Raw genomic sequence first — 16,029 nt, 5'->3', positions numbered from 1 at the left:
GTGTTTGTAACTCTCATCTTCTATGAATTTGGCCCCACACAGCAGGCTGCTCAAATGTTTTACAGTACAAAAACTGCTCTGCGTCTTACACGTTAGATTTATTTACATCAATGTCCCGTCCCACATAGATCATGTCACCTGTAGTAACTGAGCTTAAGGAGAATTTGGCAGGGCTTGGTTCGACGCAATGGATATCCTCACCAATACAAACATGGCAGAATCATGTTTACATAACAATGACTTTGCTGGATTTTATATGATTTATCATACGGCCCAAATGCACATACACATGATGGTTTTGAAATGTGACTCACCTGCACCCAGAAACGGCACAGACGCATCGATCCAGAATATGAACTGGACCTCGCCCGTGCACAGAATTTTAACACAATAATAGCGGTTTCATGAATTTTGATAAGGACCATATGCACCGAAGCCTTCATCCTACTTGAGTCACCGTCAGCTTTTATCTGTTTTTTCCCCTCCGTGCTGCTCTTGATGTGCTACTTGCCAGGCCTCCAAAAAAGATTTCTAAGAAGGTGTAAATTAAACCTTTGGGTATTAAATTTCTGTGATATGAGCGACATACACCAACTGCATCTATGGGTTTTCGCTGTTGCCTGCTTTTCTTGCATAACATTACATAATCAGCTTTTTTTCACAACATTATTAAATAAAACAAAAAAACTGCAAGAAATATCGTCATAGAAACAAAAGAGCATGTGTACTTTGGGTCAGAACATAATAGCTTATAAAATGAACGTGGGATGATTTATTCAGTCTTTTATACCTGAAGACTTTGTTTATTCAGCCATCTTGTCCAGTCTCTGTACAAGACTCCCAGCAACATTTTATGTACAGTACTCGAAAGTACTGCAGGAATACTAAGTGAAAATCAGTTAGCCTGTGGAGTGAGTGGCATGTGTGTTTGTGTGTATGTATGCATGTGAGAGAGAGAGAGAGCTGTGAGCAGTGTTCTCTCACTCCATTCTCTCGCATGAGTCAGACTCATAGAGCACAGTGCGTGACAGCAAAATCACCCACTTGTACAGCTGCCCCCACAAAATCGCATGCACACACACACACACACACACACACACCCTCACACGCTCATATACAGTTACATATTTTATTTTCGGCATTGCTACATAGGCTACATGTAATTCGGGTTGTTGGGAGACCTTTCAAAACTGCCCTGGCATTTGAGAAAACACAAATTAAGTGGCATCAGAGAATGAGTTCAGATGCAGTGGCTTTTTAGTTTTGATAATGAAAGACCTATAATGCCAAGACAAAAATGTGTTTTTAGTGGTCAGTTTGTAGCACTGTCAAAATCAGACATAAATCAGCTCTGGAACATGTCACATCCAAAGGCCGCCAGCATCTCTACATCTCACTAATTAACTCGCTATATCTCAAACAGTAAAAACAATTTGCCGTTTAATGGGGGATTATGTGCCAGACTATTTCTTGGCCAGGGCCAGTTACTTCCTTGAGTCTCCGCTGGTTGCTTGGCAACTGGGCCCCGCTAAGAAATAGTGCCCCCCTCGCTCATCTACAAACACGATCGTGGTATCAATCTTCTCATCTAACACTCACCAACAATGTGTATTTTCCAAAATGTTGAACTATTCCTTTAAGTAAATATCCTGTAAAAGTAGCAGCCAAGACCAGAGCTCCTCTGAGCTCTCGGTTGCCTGATAAATGAAAATGAAAATCCGCCACAGATCCTGTTCCCGTAGTTTGCATCTCTATAGTGTAGCATAGTGCATTTGCATTATTAGACTTATCTGTCATTTTGTCGGCACAAGCAGAAACACACGGTAACAGGCTGTAGTATGGTGTCACACTCATGTGAACATATGCACACACATACAGTGCACGCGTGATGGGAAAGACATGGTGTCAAAAATTGCTCAGTGTCACTTTCCAGTCCATTACCTTTTAGATGGGGCTGTCCGTAGGGGAATAAATGATAGATCTACGTGTGTGTTTGTGCGTGTGAGCATGCATTTGTGTTAGTGTGACCCTGTGACTTCTCATGAAATGAGAGAATGTATTTTCTCTGCTGTTTGTTTACATACAGTACAGTATGTGTGCTCGCCTGTTATGCTACAGTGAAGACATGTCACATCAACTCGTCCTCACAGAGAGAGCCTGCCTCCTGCCGTGCCCTTGTGCACTCTCAATCCTGACAGGGTGCGGAGCACACAGAGAATCAGAGCATGCAAAACCCCGTCGTAAGCTGAGCTAAGAGATCAATCTTTAAAGCAAAGCAACACAAAATAAGACATTGAACTTTTTCAAGCAAGAGAAACCCTCCCTGAACACAGGATGGGCTGAAAAATCCCTTTCCTGCTGTTTTTAAATGTTGCACTAACATCAATCCCCCTGATGTTTTCCCCAAAACATCCAGCTCCATTGTGTTTAAGTGAGAAAAAGCACCTCCTTTCTTTAATTACATCTTCATTTAACAGAGCCTGGACCTGCTGTGCTGCTGGGTGTGGCATCCCTGTACAGGAATGATTTGTTCAATTTAGTTATATTCGCCACTAATGTCTCCAATTAAAGAGGCTGTTCAGTTGAAATGTCAAGTTAATCAAGCTAAACTCCAAACCCGTGATTAAATTTTTTCCAGACATTTCCCCACCTGGCTAATTGCAATAAAACATCATAGACATATGTGTTCCTTCACTTGTGTACGGTATGTTTGTCTACTGTCTGGCCTTAAACACAATAAGGGGTGAATTCCTCTGTGTCCTTGTTGCTAGAAGCAGAGATGTGGGGAGGTGGTCAGCAGATCTGAATCTTCGTTTTGTATTACAAGAGTTTGCACAAATCAGATTTTTACTTCTATCGCTCTCAGGTGTGATGAGTTCTCTGGCATTATATCTTCTATGCTCTCTAGTTAGAGTGTGGGTTGTAAACGGTTGTAAAGCTTTGTTTTTATCTCCAGTTCCAAAAAACCTTGAAAGTGAATATAACGTGGAAAATGCATCACCTTGGAAACTGAACATTGTCAGTAAACCAGGAACTGCAACAATGTTTGCACACATAAACTTACATGGAAAGCCGAGAACAAATGTACAAAGATACGCACAGTCACGCATCTTAAACAAGGACAACAAGTAAAAAGCTAATATAAAAGCATCCAGTGCTTTCAGCCCCTTAACTAGCACTACAACAACAATGTATGTTGCGCTGCCATATCTTATACTGCATCCGACACAAGAGACACAAGCCTTAATAGCATATCCAAAAAAAAGCACATTTATTTCCACTTTCTTGTCTTTGTGTGCACTTTCCTGTTATTGTCTGGATCTCTGGATCTGCAACACACTTCATTATTTTTTTTAATATCATCCTGGATCTGCCCTTTGAAGCTACCTATTCTGCCTTTGTACGCACAGTAACAAACCTCTGAATCTTTTTTGGCATAAAATTGTGTCATTATGATGGAGGTCATTCTCAAGGACACTGTGACACATTTCTCCATCACTCCATCTTCTAATAAGAGCATCATAATTATCCACCTTTTAGCCGCTGATGGGTTATTATTCATAGAGTCACTCTACATCCAGCCTACTTTCATTTCCTGTTTCGCTCTCTCTCTCTCTCTCTCTCTCTCTCTCTCCCTCTCCCCCTCTCTCTCTCTCTCTCTCTATCCTTTTCTCACTCTCTTGTGCTCTCTGAGTCACACTTCAACCCTCTCTGTCTTCTCTCTTCATTCCCCTCTCTCTTTTCAAAATGGTTGAAGCTATTGATTCGCTGCAGAAAAAAAGCATCAATATTTTGCGTCGTTATGATGATGATCATCATCATCATCGTCGTAGAACCCTGTTGCCATGGTGACTTGTTTTGGACACTGTGGCACACGGTATTGTGAGGGGGGGGGGAAGTTCAGACAGGCAGGAAGACGTAAAACCAAACAGGGAGGGAAAACAGATACTGCATGGATCCAGCCGGACACGCTAGAATATTGTTCACTCCATTATGTGAAGATTCTTTTATGTATATAAATGTCTGTTTGCAGCTCCACTGTGACGTGGCTGTTTTACAAGGACATTTGGAGGTCATCACATCATTTTATCCTTTACTGTATTTTCTTTGTGGAAACGTACCTACGTCTGCACACATATACACATGCATGCAAGCTCTGGGTCAGAAAACACACATATAACACACTCACACACACACACACACACACACACTTACATATTCACACGTTCTCCAAGGTTCAGAGTCACGGGTATTTCCATCCAATGAGTGGGATGCATAGCGTTTCCATGGAGATCTATTTTTAGCCATGGACAAAAAAGGGCCAACTGTTAAAATATGCCATCATGTTCCCTCTTACTGAAAAAAAATCCCATTTCCTCCTATGCAGAAAGGTTGGCATGAAGTTTTTTTCATGTCTATCCTGTCTATTTGGAAACAGGATGTTTGGTAGGAACCATTTGTCAAAAGCAGATTTTACTCCGAGATCATTCTGTGTTCGACAGATCAGCGCATTACTGACCATAAATGATAGAATAAGAACATTGAGAAAAAGGAGAAATTCTATTATATCTTCATCAAGTTTACTTTTTGGCATTTTATTGACAATAACACGTCAATAACAACATATCATAAATCAGAAAAGTAACGAACAGATGAGTCAACAGAGGAAACAATCTTTGGTTGCAGCCCCAGTCTAATCACTGTATTTTCAATGATACATCATCTGATTATCATTACATTAGTAATGTCACCATAACAAGTGTCATAGTCAGGTTTCCAAAATGATCTAAGAGTAGAGATTACGGAGCCAATTTTTCTGTTTAAGTTACAGAAGCAGGGGCAGCTTTTTTGGCCCTGAACCCAGACAGCCAAAGAAGCCCATACTGATGATTTGTAGTGCAGCCCTTTTCATGATTAATTCCATAATCATACGTTTTTAATAGGCATTGAATATTTTAACTTTAACCATCTAATGCTTACAATCAACTATGATCAACGGTGGTTTATTATTAATCATGCCTGCTTAATTAGCCAGTACTCAGCGGAAAGTGACTGAATATGTGGAGTGACTTGACTGCATGCAACCGAATTCATAAATTGGATTAAAGTACAGGATGCATTTCTGGGACGGTAAATTGATTTTACTTCATCTGCTGAGTCACCAGGATGCTGACCGTTTGTTTTAAGTCCATCGTCTGATGATCTAAAAAGGAACTGCAATCTAACACTAATGATAGTGCATCATTCCTCGTCTCATTTTTCATTTTTCATAGGTGGACTCAAATTACCTTTCCAAAAGGCTTTTATCATTTGAACATTCATTAGAACAATTGCAATGAGCTTTGGTGAAATTAATTTCCAATTATACAGCCCCAGTAGTTCCTTATCTGTTCCCATCCACAGTCCATGTACATTTGGTATGTAGTTTGCTTGTATATTACTCTCTGTTTGGGCTTCTCTCCGTGGTAATGAACTCAAGCACAAAGACTTCTGTGCAATCACCCTTAATCCTCTGTGAGATTGTTGTGAGTCATCTGTGTATCGCCACATTTTCTCTGCCCTCTCACTGCCTCCTCAAAATCCATTGCCAGAGCAGTTAGGTGGGCTGACAGTATTTAGCCTACAATATTTCATAAGCTGGCAAATGAATTTTAAGCAGGACTGCAACCAGCTATCCAGGAAGGAATGATAATGTAGCGGAGGATTTTCCAGGAAGCAATGAGTATTTAATGATGAGGGAGATTGATTACAGCGTAGCTCACTTCTGAAGGGCATTTAAAGAGAACACACTTAAAACATTTAACAAGGTTAAATGTCATGTTGAACTGATGTACTCCTCCCATACAGAGGTTCATATCACATGGCAGAAAGAGCTAAGAGTATGCAGTATGTTGTATTACAGTGCGTAATGATAATACAGAATGGTGCATTTGCTATAACTAGCTCCCCTATAGGAGGATTAACATACATGTTTATTGTTTTTAAAAATTCTGTGGAGGTATGACGTGAATGTCATATTTGATGTGCACCTGACCCATTTGAAAATATAGAGTGGGTTCTACACAAGCTGGATGTGAATATGCGTATATATATGTGCATCTGTGCTTGTGTGCGTGTGTGTGTGTGTGTGTGTGTGTGTGCGCACGCTCGCTAAAGCCTGCTTATGTGAGCTCTAGTTTTACCATGGCATGAGGCAAGCAACTGCAGGCATGCTTGGCCAGCCTTATTACACACACACACACATGCACACACACATACACACACAAAGCACGTGCAGGCGGTCACGACTCACAGATCCATGCGCTTACACGCAAACATACCCAAACACCCATGCAGGCATGCTTGTGTGTGATGAGATGCAGGGTGCTGTGGAGATCAATGGGAGAGCATGCTAGGTCCTCTCACAGAGACAATTAAAAGAGAATGGATAACGAGGCTATTTATAGACTGATCTATTTGTAACCAGGGCATTCTCCTACGTAGGAGCTGGGAATTGTTCTCTTTTCAGCCTGCCCTCCTTCTATCCTCTCCTTCTCCCTCTGTGTTGCTCTCTCTCTCTTTTACAAGCAAGTGAAACTGATTTCTTTTCTCCATTTTCTATCTTTTTTTTTTTTTTTTTGCAGTATCTAAACCTGTTTTCCACACAACAAAACCCCGTCGTTCTCTTTCTTCGCTTCTCTTCCGACATCGGATGCAGATGTATCATCAATTCTTTTATGCAGATGTTAATAAGTCACGTCACATTCATACGCAATCACATGTGAAACAGTGTCATGCACAAGCAATGTTATCAGGTGCAATCCAGGGCCACTCCTGGGAGACCCAGTGACGCACCATGCATGACATAATGCTGTGGTAATGTCTGTGGTTGTGAGAGCGAGACACAGAGAGAGAGACAGAGAGAGATGGTGAACACACACTGTGCTTGTGTGTGCACTCAGCACCAGATAATGGAACTACACTGAGCAGCAGCCAGATAGAAACCAATAATGTAGCTTGATAGAAATCTATTAAGAATCATTTTAACTGAGGATATAGAACATACATTTGCATTGCTGTTATTACGCTTAATGTTACCTCCAAAGCTTTGTGAGGACAGCCAAAGGATTGGATTTGTGAAGGATTGATGTAGATATATTTTATAGTTCACAGCAGTTTCTGACACACCAGTGATGCAGATTCTTATGGTAGCTGTAATAAATGTGATTTAATGTGTGGACATTTATACATATTAAGTATAATAGTTCGGGCAATATATACTCAATTTTAGGGCTCATTAGTTTAAATTGAAAAGCAGATAAATGATATAACTCCAGTACAGTCAACCACAGAATCTAAATTATGTCCATATTCGCCATAATGTTGAATATAATGCACCACATGCACTAATGTCCTGTGCTTCTAAATCATCCCACATTGAAAACATTACTTAATGCATCTTTAAAGGAAATATTTATTAAAAACAATTGCATACAAAAAGCAACAAATTTCTGTTAATGCTAACTGGATTATGAAATTCAACCATGAGTGTCTGTGTCCACACAACCTCTGCAGTCTCATTTAGCCACTTGCTAGCAACAGCCTATTTAAGACACTTAAAAGCTTCAAAATTCAGGTGTGATCACTGATGTGATTTATGTCGCAGAAAAAAAACATAAAAACCTCTAAAGCTTGTGTTGTCCACAGACCTTATTTCAGGCATCTAATGAAAAACCCATTCAAAAAATCCATTGACTTTGAGACCGGGGAACTGCAAGTGCAAAAATGCTAATTTCCGGGTTTTCGGGCTCCTTCCCACAGCACTCTATTACTCTTGCCAACACACTACACCTGATGTAATTGGCCCTTTTGCCACATTATATGTATGAGAAAAACTACTGTATGAGAATAATTTCCTTCACAGTATTCTAAAAAGTAAATTGTGCTTCGAGCCACTATGAAGTTCTTCAGATAAAAGAGCCGAAGGTATTTGTGCACAATAGTTCATGATGTGTGAGGAGGTGGATGAGGTGAAAGCACTAAGTCCTCGTCTCTTGAGCAGAATTATATGAGGAACGCAGACCCATGGCCCATCATGACTCAAAGTGGTAATTAGATAAGAAACTCTTAAAACAAAAGATTGATTAGAAAGCTGGCTGGAAATCAGTGCTTGTAAGAATAAAGCTGTGCATTTAAATACTTTTTGTGTGAGAGAGCTCTAACTCCTACTTCTCTCTCCTTCTCTTTCTGTGTCTTCTTCTCTCAGGTCTCGCAGGTGCCCAACCTGACCTGGACAAGAGAAAAGAACTATATGGTAAAAACCTGATACCTCCAAAGAAGCCAAAAACCTTCCTGCAGCTGGTATGGGAGGCACTGCAGGACGTCACCCTCATCATCCTGGAGATCGCCGCCCTGATCTCCCTGGGCCTCTCCTTCTACCACCCTCCCGGAGAAAGCAGCGGAGAGTGTGAGTGAAACAGCTCTCGTGACATCACTTCCTGCTCTGTTATCATTCATTTCAAGGTCTTGAGAAAGACACACAAACACACAGACACACGCACTCTACAACAGTCACAGTTATCTCTGGTATCCCCACTATTGCTGAGGACAGCAAAGGGCTGTAATTGCATTGGCCCACTGATATCACTTCTTCTGACATTGCTGGCACTTGCTCACACACTTACAGTACATGTATGCACACACACTTTTTAATTGGTGAGGCAGGTCACACTCGGTTTGTGACTTGCCTCGAGATCAAGTGACTCATCAAGTATTAGTGTAATTTTGTGTGCGCGTGTGTGTGCGGGCGTGTGTGTGTTTGTGTGTGCGTGCGTGTGTGTGTGCATGTGCGCGTGTGTGCATGTGCGTGTGTTCGCATGCGCGTGCACATGTTGAATGTGTTAAATGTGCGTATAAAAGGTACTGGGAAGGTTAATGAAGTGTTGAGTAGAGAAATAACCTTGAGCTCTCAGCGCCCATACATCAGCCCTGTGAGCCGTGAAACAGGAAATGAAGACAGAGACCATAACGAGGTGCTGAGTCAGCAACATCAGTCATTGCTCCCAGCATTATCACAGTAATGGAATTCAGTTCCCCTGCCAAAGGGACCAGTCATCATTTCAAGGCGTTTTAAGAAGTAGAAATACCAACGAAAAAAGAAATGGTTATCACAGTGTAACTTGTGTGGGTAGTTAATTAAATGATTTCTCAGCTAATACGCTTTTAGGAGGTTTGTTAAGATTAAGATGTAGTTAATAAGCCAGTAAATAAATCATAAACTCAGTCAGCCAAATAGTTATCATTGGTTAGTTGGAATTTGAACATCAGTCATGACCAGCACTTTTCCCTTCAAATTCTTTGCATTTTTTGAGCTTTATGAAAAAGCTCTCTGCATCACCAAGTCCAAATAAAGCAGAGAAAGGCCAAAGGAATCATTATGCAAATAACTGCGTCCATCTACAGATACATAATCAAGCTTCCCTTTAACTTGAGGCAAAAAAAGGTACCAATATGCAAGTCTCCTCTCATATTTGAATGATATGAATACATATGAATAGATATGAGGAGCAGAGTGATTCAGAAAGATATGAATTTATTCCGCTTTGGATCACCATATTCAGAAAAACACTCAGTGGAAATGTGTGTGTGTGTGTAACAGAGATGAGGAGTTTTTAGAGAGGAACTAAAACACAACAGCATCCCAACTATAATGTAATTTTTGAGATTCATAACAAAAAGGAAATAATGATGTACATGTATTGAGCAATAGTCACATTTCTGGTGATGATCCCTCAAATTTGGCTTTAAAGAGTTTTGTCCTACGGCAAGATGTTTTACAGCTGACTTGACTGCCTTTACACCCTTGGCACAATACATTTAGCAAAATGACAGTAAACCTTCATGGAAATTAGATCATTAGAAATAATGACTATAAATATAATAAAGCAATAATACAAAAAAAAATGTCAAAATCCCATAAAACTGGAATCCTTAAAACATTTATGGAATGACGTTTCTACATAGCAAATATCACAGCATCTACACACATCCCTCACTGCCAGTTTACTGTTTTGTTTAATAATAGGTCAAAACCATCTCAATGGTCCAGAAATAGAAGGTGGTGGGATGACTTAATTCTCATTTACATATGAAACGGCCTGGCTGCAGTTGAATGAGTAGGCTCCTAATTGCGTCTGAATCAAACACACAACATGCAACAAAACAAGGCCAATACAAGACAATACTATAAGTAGACATACAGTAGAAACATGGTATGGCACAGCGTCGCAACCAATTAGTTAAAATGCCTTTGAAGCTCATGGACATTTATTTATTCATTTACATGCCATGCAGTTGTAAAAAGTTTCTCAGTCAACTGCATTAGGTGGATTATTTTGTGCTCCTTGGGTGCTCCTGCCGCACAGTGTTGGCACTTCAGCACCATGGACAGCTACGGCTTTGCTGCATGATGATGTGTGTTAGCGAGACGAGGAGACATTCACATGTCTAAATACTAAGAGCTGTACAATCAGAACCATGAACACTCACTGTTTAACTGTCAGCATGGTGCAGCAATCAAGCAGGATAGACTGAAGTCATCCTATTAAATTGTTCACACTCTTGCACGCTTGTATTGTGCCTAATTTTACTAGCATTTAGTTATTTCTGTAAAATAAATAAATGGTAATAATTTGTCTTACAGGAAATTCATGTTTCTCCTAATGGCCTAATGGAAATGTTTTGGGATGTTGTTGTGTGTTTGCCCTCGTTGGTCACCGTGGAGTCCATTTGTAGTGTCTAGTATTTCTAAATTGCTTCTTGGACTCTAGTTCTTGGTTAAATCAGACTCTCCATATGTAATGTCTGTAATATGAAGTGTGCAGTACTTCCCTTGTGAGCTGCAAGTGTTTTATAGTCCGAAGCAAATCACCCCACTGGGGGCTTTTGAAGTCAGCTAGCCAGTAGTGTAGTGCACAATGGCTCCTAGAGCATTACATGAAGCAGCACGAGGAGGACTGGGAATAGGCCTTGTTTTATTCCCAAATATACCCTAGACTGTGTGCACAGCCAGTAGACTGCAGGACATTCATTTCAAGAAGAACAAATGAATGAAGAGATGAGGAGAAGTGAATTCTCTGAAGGTAATTTTAGCCAGAATTCATTTTACTTTCAGAGTCATCTTTTATATTGAACACATGGTACAGAGGGAAATAGAAATTGCACATACGCATGTACTTGGACTGTTTATTCACACACACTTATAACACAGTCAACTGTCTTTGTTCACAGCTTTTCAGCCCACAGTGTGAGTTTGAGCTTTGATTACATCCCTGTGTCTTATTATGGAGTGTTCAAGCTACATACATAAATAAATGAATATAAATAATAAGTGTACATACGTGTACGCGTGTGTATGAAATTTGTGAGTTGATCCAGGTCCACCACTTGATCTATAAGCTCTGTAAGTGTTTGTCAATAAGATACTTCAGCCTGTATGTATGAAAACACAGTGTGCTTGCAAATGTAAGACATCCATATAATGTTCCTCTTCTCCCTCCCACCTACATTTCCAAACTGTAGCCTGTGGTGCGGCAGCAGCCGGGGTAGAGGACGAGGGCGAGGCCGATGCCGGCTGGATTGAGGGCGCAGCTATCCTGTTGTCTGTGGTGTGTGTGGTGCTCGTGACTGCCTTCAACGACTGGTCGAAGGAGAAGCAGTTCCGTGGGCTGCAGAGCCGCATCGAGCAGGAGCAGAAATTCCAGGTGGTCCGCGGTAGCCAGGTCATACAGCTGCCCGTGGCTGACATACTGGTGGGGGATATTGCACAGATCAAATATGGTAGGTGTGAGGAGATTGTCAAACTGTGTGTGTGTGTGCGTGCCTGTTAGAGTTTACTCAGTTTATGACGTATAGAAAGAGGAGTACACTCAAATGGCAAAAATATTCTTAGTGCAAATTCATAGTTCACAGAACTTTGAAACAGAATCCATAAAAAGAGTGAACTTAGAGAAGGCTTAAACATTGATTGATATTTTACACGTTGATATCTATCCCGTTTGCATTTTCTTGCTACTATAGATATTTTGCATGAACTCACTTTGATCTCACTGTGATATCCTGTGACATGGTGACTGACCAAAGTCGAGCAAACTTTCCAGCACATTTTAATAAGTTTGATGTGGTTTGGACGTGCCCACTGACTGCCTTGATTGGCTTGTCCATTGTTCTGTGTAAAGTCATTTTCATGGTTCAGTAGCTCAAAATAGACTTTCACCTCATTTCCAGAGGGGGATTAACATTATTAAGTCCACCTTAAGCAATTAAATATATTCAAGCTACAGTATGTTAATGTTGAGAAATTAATTAGTTGACAGACAGACCCATACTGGGAAATACACATCTTCTCTCAATGCCATCATGTACCAAGAATATGCTACAGTGGTCACAGTCTATCTATCCTGCCATGCTTAAGCTCAATCCCATGTTAATGATGTTATTAGAACTATGTTACTGTATAAGGCATTATTAATCAGTTCCCAAAATGTAAATAAACTCTACCATATCTATTTTTACAGGTGATCTGCTGCCTGCTGATGGAGTGTTGATCCAGGGCAACGACTTGAAGATTGATGAGTCATCACTGACCGGAGAGTCCGACCACGTCAAGAAGTCTGCAGACAAGGACCCCATGCTCTTGTCTGGTGTGTTGCCAGCTGATGGATGGGTGTATACTGCTTGTCAGTCATGTTTTGCCGCATGTCATGTTGTGTAAAGAGCAAAAACAGAGGAGGCGACTTGACTCTGAGACAGAGGACTCTGTACTTCACCTCCTCTGTCAAAATGGCTTACTGCTTTGAGTTTGAATGTTCCAACTTCAGAGACCTACCTTTATCGAATAGAAAGCATTGATGAGTCTCTCAAATAAGCCCACAATTACATTTCTAGTATTTTTTACTTTTGCAAATGGGCTAGTGGGCTGTTGTGAATTTGCCATCCGGCACCAGAACTCAACATGTAAAAATAAAGTGGGTTGGTTTGTTACACCTACTGTCCTAATGTCACAACCTTTTATTTCCATCCATTGCATTCAAATATGATGTTGATGGCAGACATAAAAGCCCTCAGCTAAATGTTTCAAGATGTTTTTATATTGAGGTCTGCCTGCCTAGTTTGCATTTTAGGGGCTCTATTGTGTAAAAAAAAATTGAAGTCACAGTCATGGCATTACATCAGACAGAAGACAAAAGGTTCTTAATTATAATCTGAAAATCAATACCGAAGACACTCGCAGCAGCCTGGAAGACACTGTTTTTTTTTTTTTTTAATCTGCTTTCCCTCATTACTGGTTTAGTATTTGCTGCTGCAGAGACACTTGGATTTGCAGCTGTAGGACTCTTAGAAATGAAGAATATCACTGACAACAGAAACGTGGGTTAATCTGATCTCACATCTTAGTATTTTTTTCCTGTGGATAATTAGCTGTGTGTCTTTTTGCTGCCTTCTTTAATTAGCCTCATGTTCACCCACAGCGACTTACTCTCCCAAAGGTTAATAATGTTCTATGTGTCTATACTGTACAATACATAAGCACAAAAGTGAAGTGCAGTCTGCACGTATTTGCCCAGTGACACATTTTGACTGCTTTTGGCTCTCAAATCCAACACATTGGATTTGAAATAAAACTGAAAACTGTGAGTGAGAATTAAGTGCCGACTTTCAGCTTAATAATGTTTGAGGCACTCTCACTACTGTATAAGTTGAAGTGTTGGAATTGCAGCCCTTCTGACACATACAGTAGGTCAATACAGCAGGACAGGGATCCCTAAATATAGAACCAAAATAGAACAAAAGCAAACAATACGTTTTGTAGAACAAACAATCGAATGTTCTTGACCGACCACGTCAGTCACTCAGAGATGCCATAACAACAGGAGTGAGCTGTTTTAGTTTGCACTGTACCACGAAATTTGAGCACACAGTAAACCACTTTCACACCCTCATCTAATCTCAATGTTAAATCTAGAATATTCTAACTGGAGTGTGATCATACCTCTGCGGTGCCTCTCTATCAGTTTTGTAGTAGTTTGTTTTGAGACTGCTGTCGATTTCAAAGTTCATTAACGCAAATGCACACAATCATGGCAGGAGCACAAAAAAAATTACACTTTTTCAGGCAACACTGAAAAGTTATATTTATAATCTAGCTGTAATCTTGATGTAACACTGCTGGCCGTTCTCCAGGGACCCATGTGATGGAGGGGTCAGGGCGCATGGTGGTTTCTGCTGTCGGTGTCAACTCTCAGACTGGAATCATCTTCACCCTGCTGGGGGCTGGCACAGAGGAAGAAGAGAAGAAAGAAAAGAAAGGTAAGATCATTACATCATTAGATGAAAAAGAACATCTAAACATGCTCCATAAGATTATTTGCTTGCAGTTGCTTCAGGAGTACTGAGGTAATTTTGTTTTTTGTCAGTGTTGCTCAGCAACGTACCCTTGAAAAAGCTTTTGTCATTTCATTACTTTATGTCCTGAAAGTCGAGCTGTACGATCATTGTGTAATATCAGTGTTTGTAACAGTCCTTGTTATCAGAGGGGTAATACAGAATGACCTCACAAACATGTTTAACACGTGAACTGTATGAAACTTTTGTAGGTAGTTGTAGTGCAGTACCTGACAGTAAGCCTCTGTGTCACAATCGTCTTTGCTGAATGTGTATAAATACTATATGAAATGAGTATTGGTGGTACACTTGTGAGCTGCAGTATCAACGCTCTAGTGGTGCAGGTGCAATATTGTCCTTACTCTCTTATCCTTACAAATTTTGCCTCGAAGGAGGGGCAGTGGAAGACGGACACCAGAATGCAGGTAGAGTATCACCTTTCTCTGACCCCTCGGAGTGGTACTTGATCCTTCTGACCCTTAACCCCTAATGATCGCCAATAAACCACCGTTGCTCTTCAACCCTTTTCTGTAACCAAGCACCCTTTCCCCAATTTAATTCCTCACTTAAAAAGAGACGCCTCATCATCACAACACTGCATCTTTTTAAGTGCTGACAGATGACACATTTCACAATGCATAATCCTCTCCCCTTATAACTGGCACTGCACTCATCAAACTAACTAGCTAGCATTCAACATCGGTCCTGCTTCATGGACGTATTGAATGCCATGAATAAACAAAGCCTGTCAGACTCATCTCATTTCTGTGTTACAGAACAATGACATGAGAGCGACAGCATTGCAGGTGTACAGCACATGTACCAGCAGTAGAGAGTAGACAGTATAAGCCTTTGTAAGATGTTTTCACATCTTACATACGTACATATACCAATTCTAACATCAGTAGTGGTTTGTTGCCACTGTTACCAGTGCCTCTGCAGACAGCTCTGTAGTTCCAACGAGCAGACACCCCAGTAGCTTGCATGGATAACATACATATATGTTTGAATTGTCACAGGATATAAGGTAATAGTAAAACATGTCATCCCCTGTGGATAATACTTGCCTCTTCTGAACTGAGCACCAACAAATATGCGTTATTGTTTTGATCAGTAATTATAGCACTCCAGTAGTACGCTTTTCATGTGGCTGTAGCATAATGCTCATATACATTATTATCCCAGGTGTTATCATTCAAATCAGATTGATCAAACCAGAAAAAAAGAAATTCCAGGAGGTGTTTGATCAACCAATAATGAACTGTATAGTAAAGTTGTGGATTTTTGTGGAAGTTTCCATTAATGTTATCTAAAGAAAAAAAAATCAGACAGCTGGGACTTCTTGAAAGGGTCAAAGGAGCCAAATCTAGTATTATTCAGATGGATTTGCTGTCAAAACACTGCTCATGATTGCAGACTCATCAATAGCTTGCACTAAAATCACTGGGGTGCTGTGTCATTAAAGAAAGCAATTACCTTTTAATGAGATAATAAATGAAGTATAGAATTGTGATGAAACTTCCAAACTGCTGCAAATCGTAGTGTCTCTGTGAACACTAGGAACTCAAAAGGACACAGGAAAACGATTCTTGACCTTGAAAAAAGAAT

At 40.4% G+C, this 16,029-nt stretch overlaps 1 protein-coding gene across 1 annotated transcript in view; it reads left to right on the top strand.

Moving 5' to 3' along the window:
• atp2b2 (ATPase plasma membrane Ca2+ transporting 2) overlaps window positions 1–16,029 on the top strand; it is a 67,592-nt gene that overhangs the window by 14,564 nt on the left and 36,999 nt on the right. Inside the window, exons 2-6 of the mRNA XM_070837508.1 lie at window positions 8,246–8,446; window positions 11,560–11,817; window positions 12,555–12,680; window positions 14,221–14,346; window positions 14,814–14,846. Of these exons, the coding sequence (XP_070693609.1) occupies window positions 8,246–8,446; window positions 11,560–11,817; window positions 12,555–12,680; window positions 14,221–14,346; window positions 14,814–14,846 (744 nt within the window). The remainder of the gene's footprint in view (window positions 1–8,245; window positions 8,447–11,559; window positions 11,818–12,554; window positions 12,681–14,220; window positions 14,347–14,813; window positions 14,847–16,029) is intronic.

This window comes from Pempheris klunzingeri, chromosome 2, assembly GCF_042242105.1.
Source record: "Pempheris klunzingeri isolate RE-2024b chromosome 2, fPemKlu1.hap1, whole genome shotgun sequence".
Classification (NCBI taxonomy): domain Eukaryota; kingdom Metazoa; phylum Chordata; class Actinopteri; order Acropomatiformes; family Pempheridae; genus Pempheris; species Pempheris klunzingeri.
This window is presented reverse-complemented; position numbering and strand designations above follow the sequence as displayed.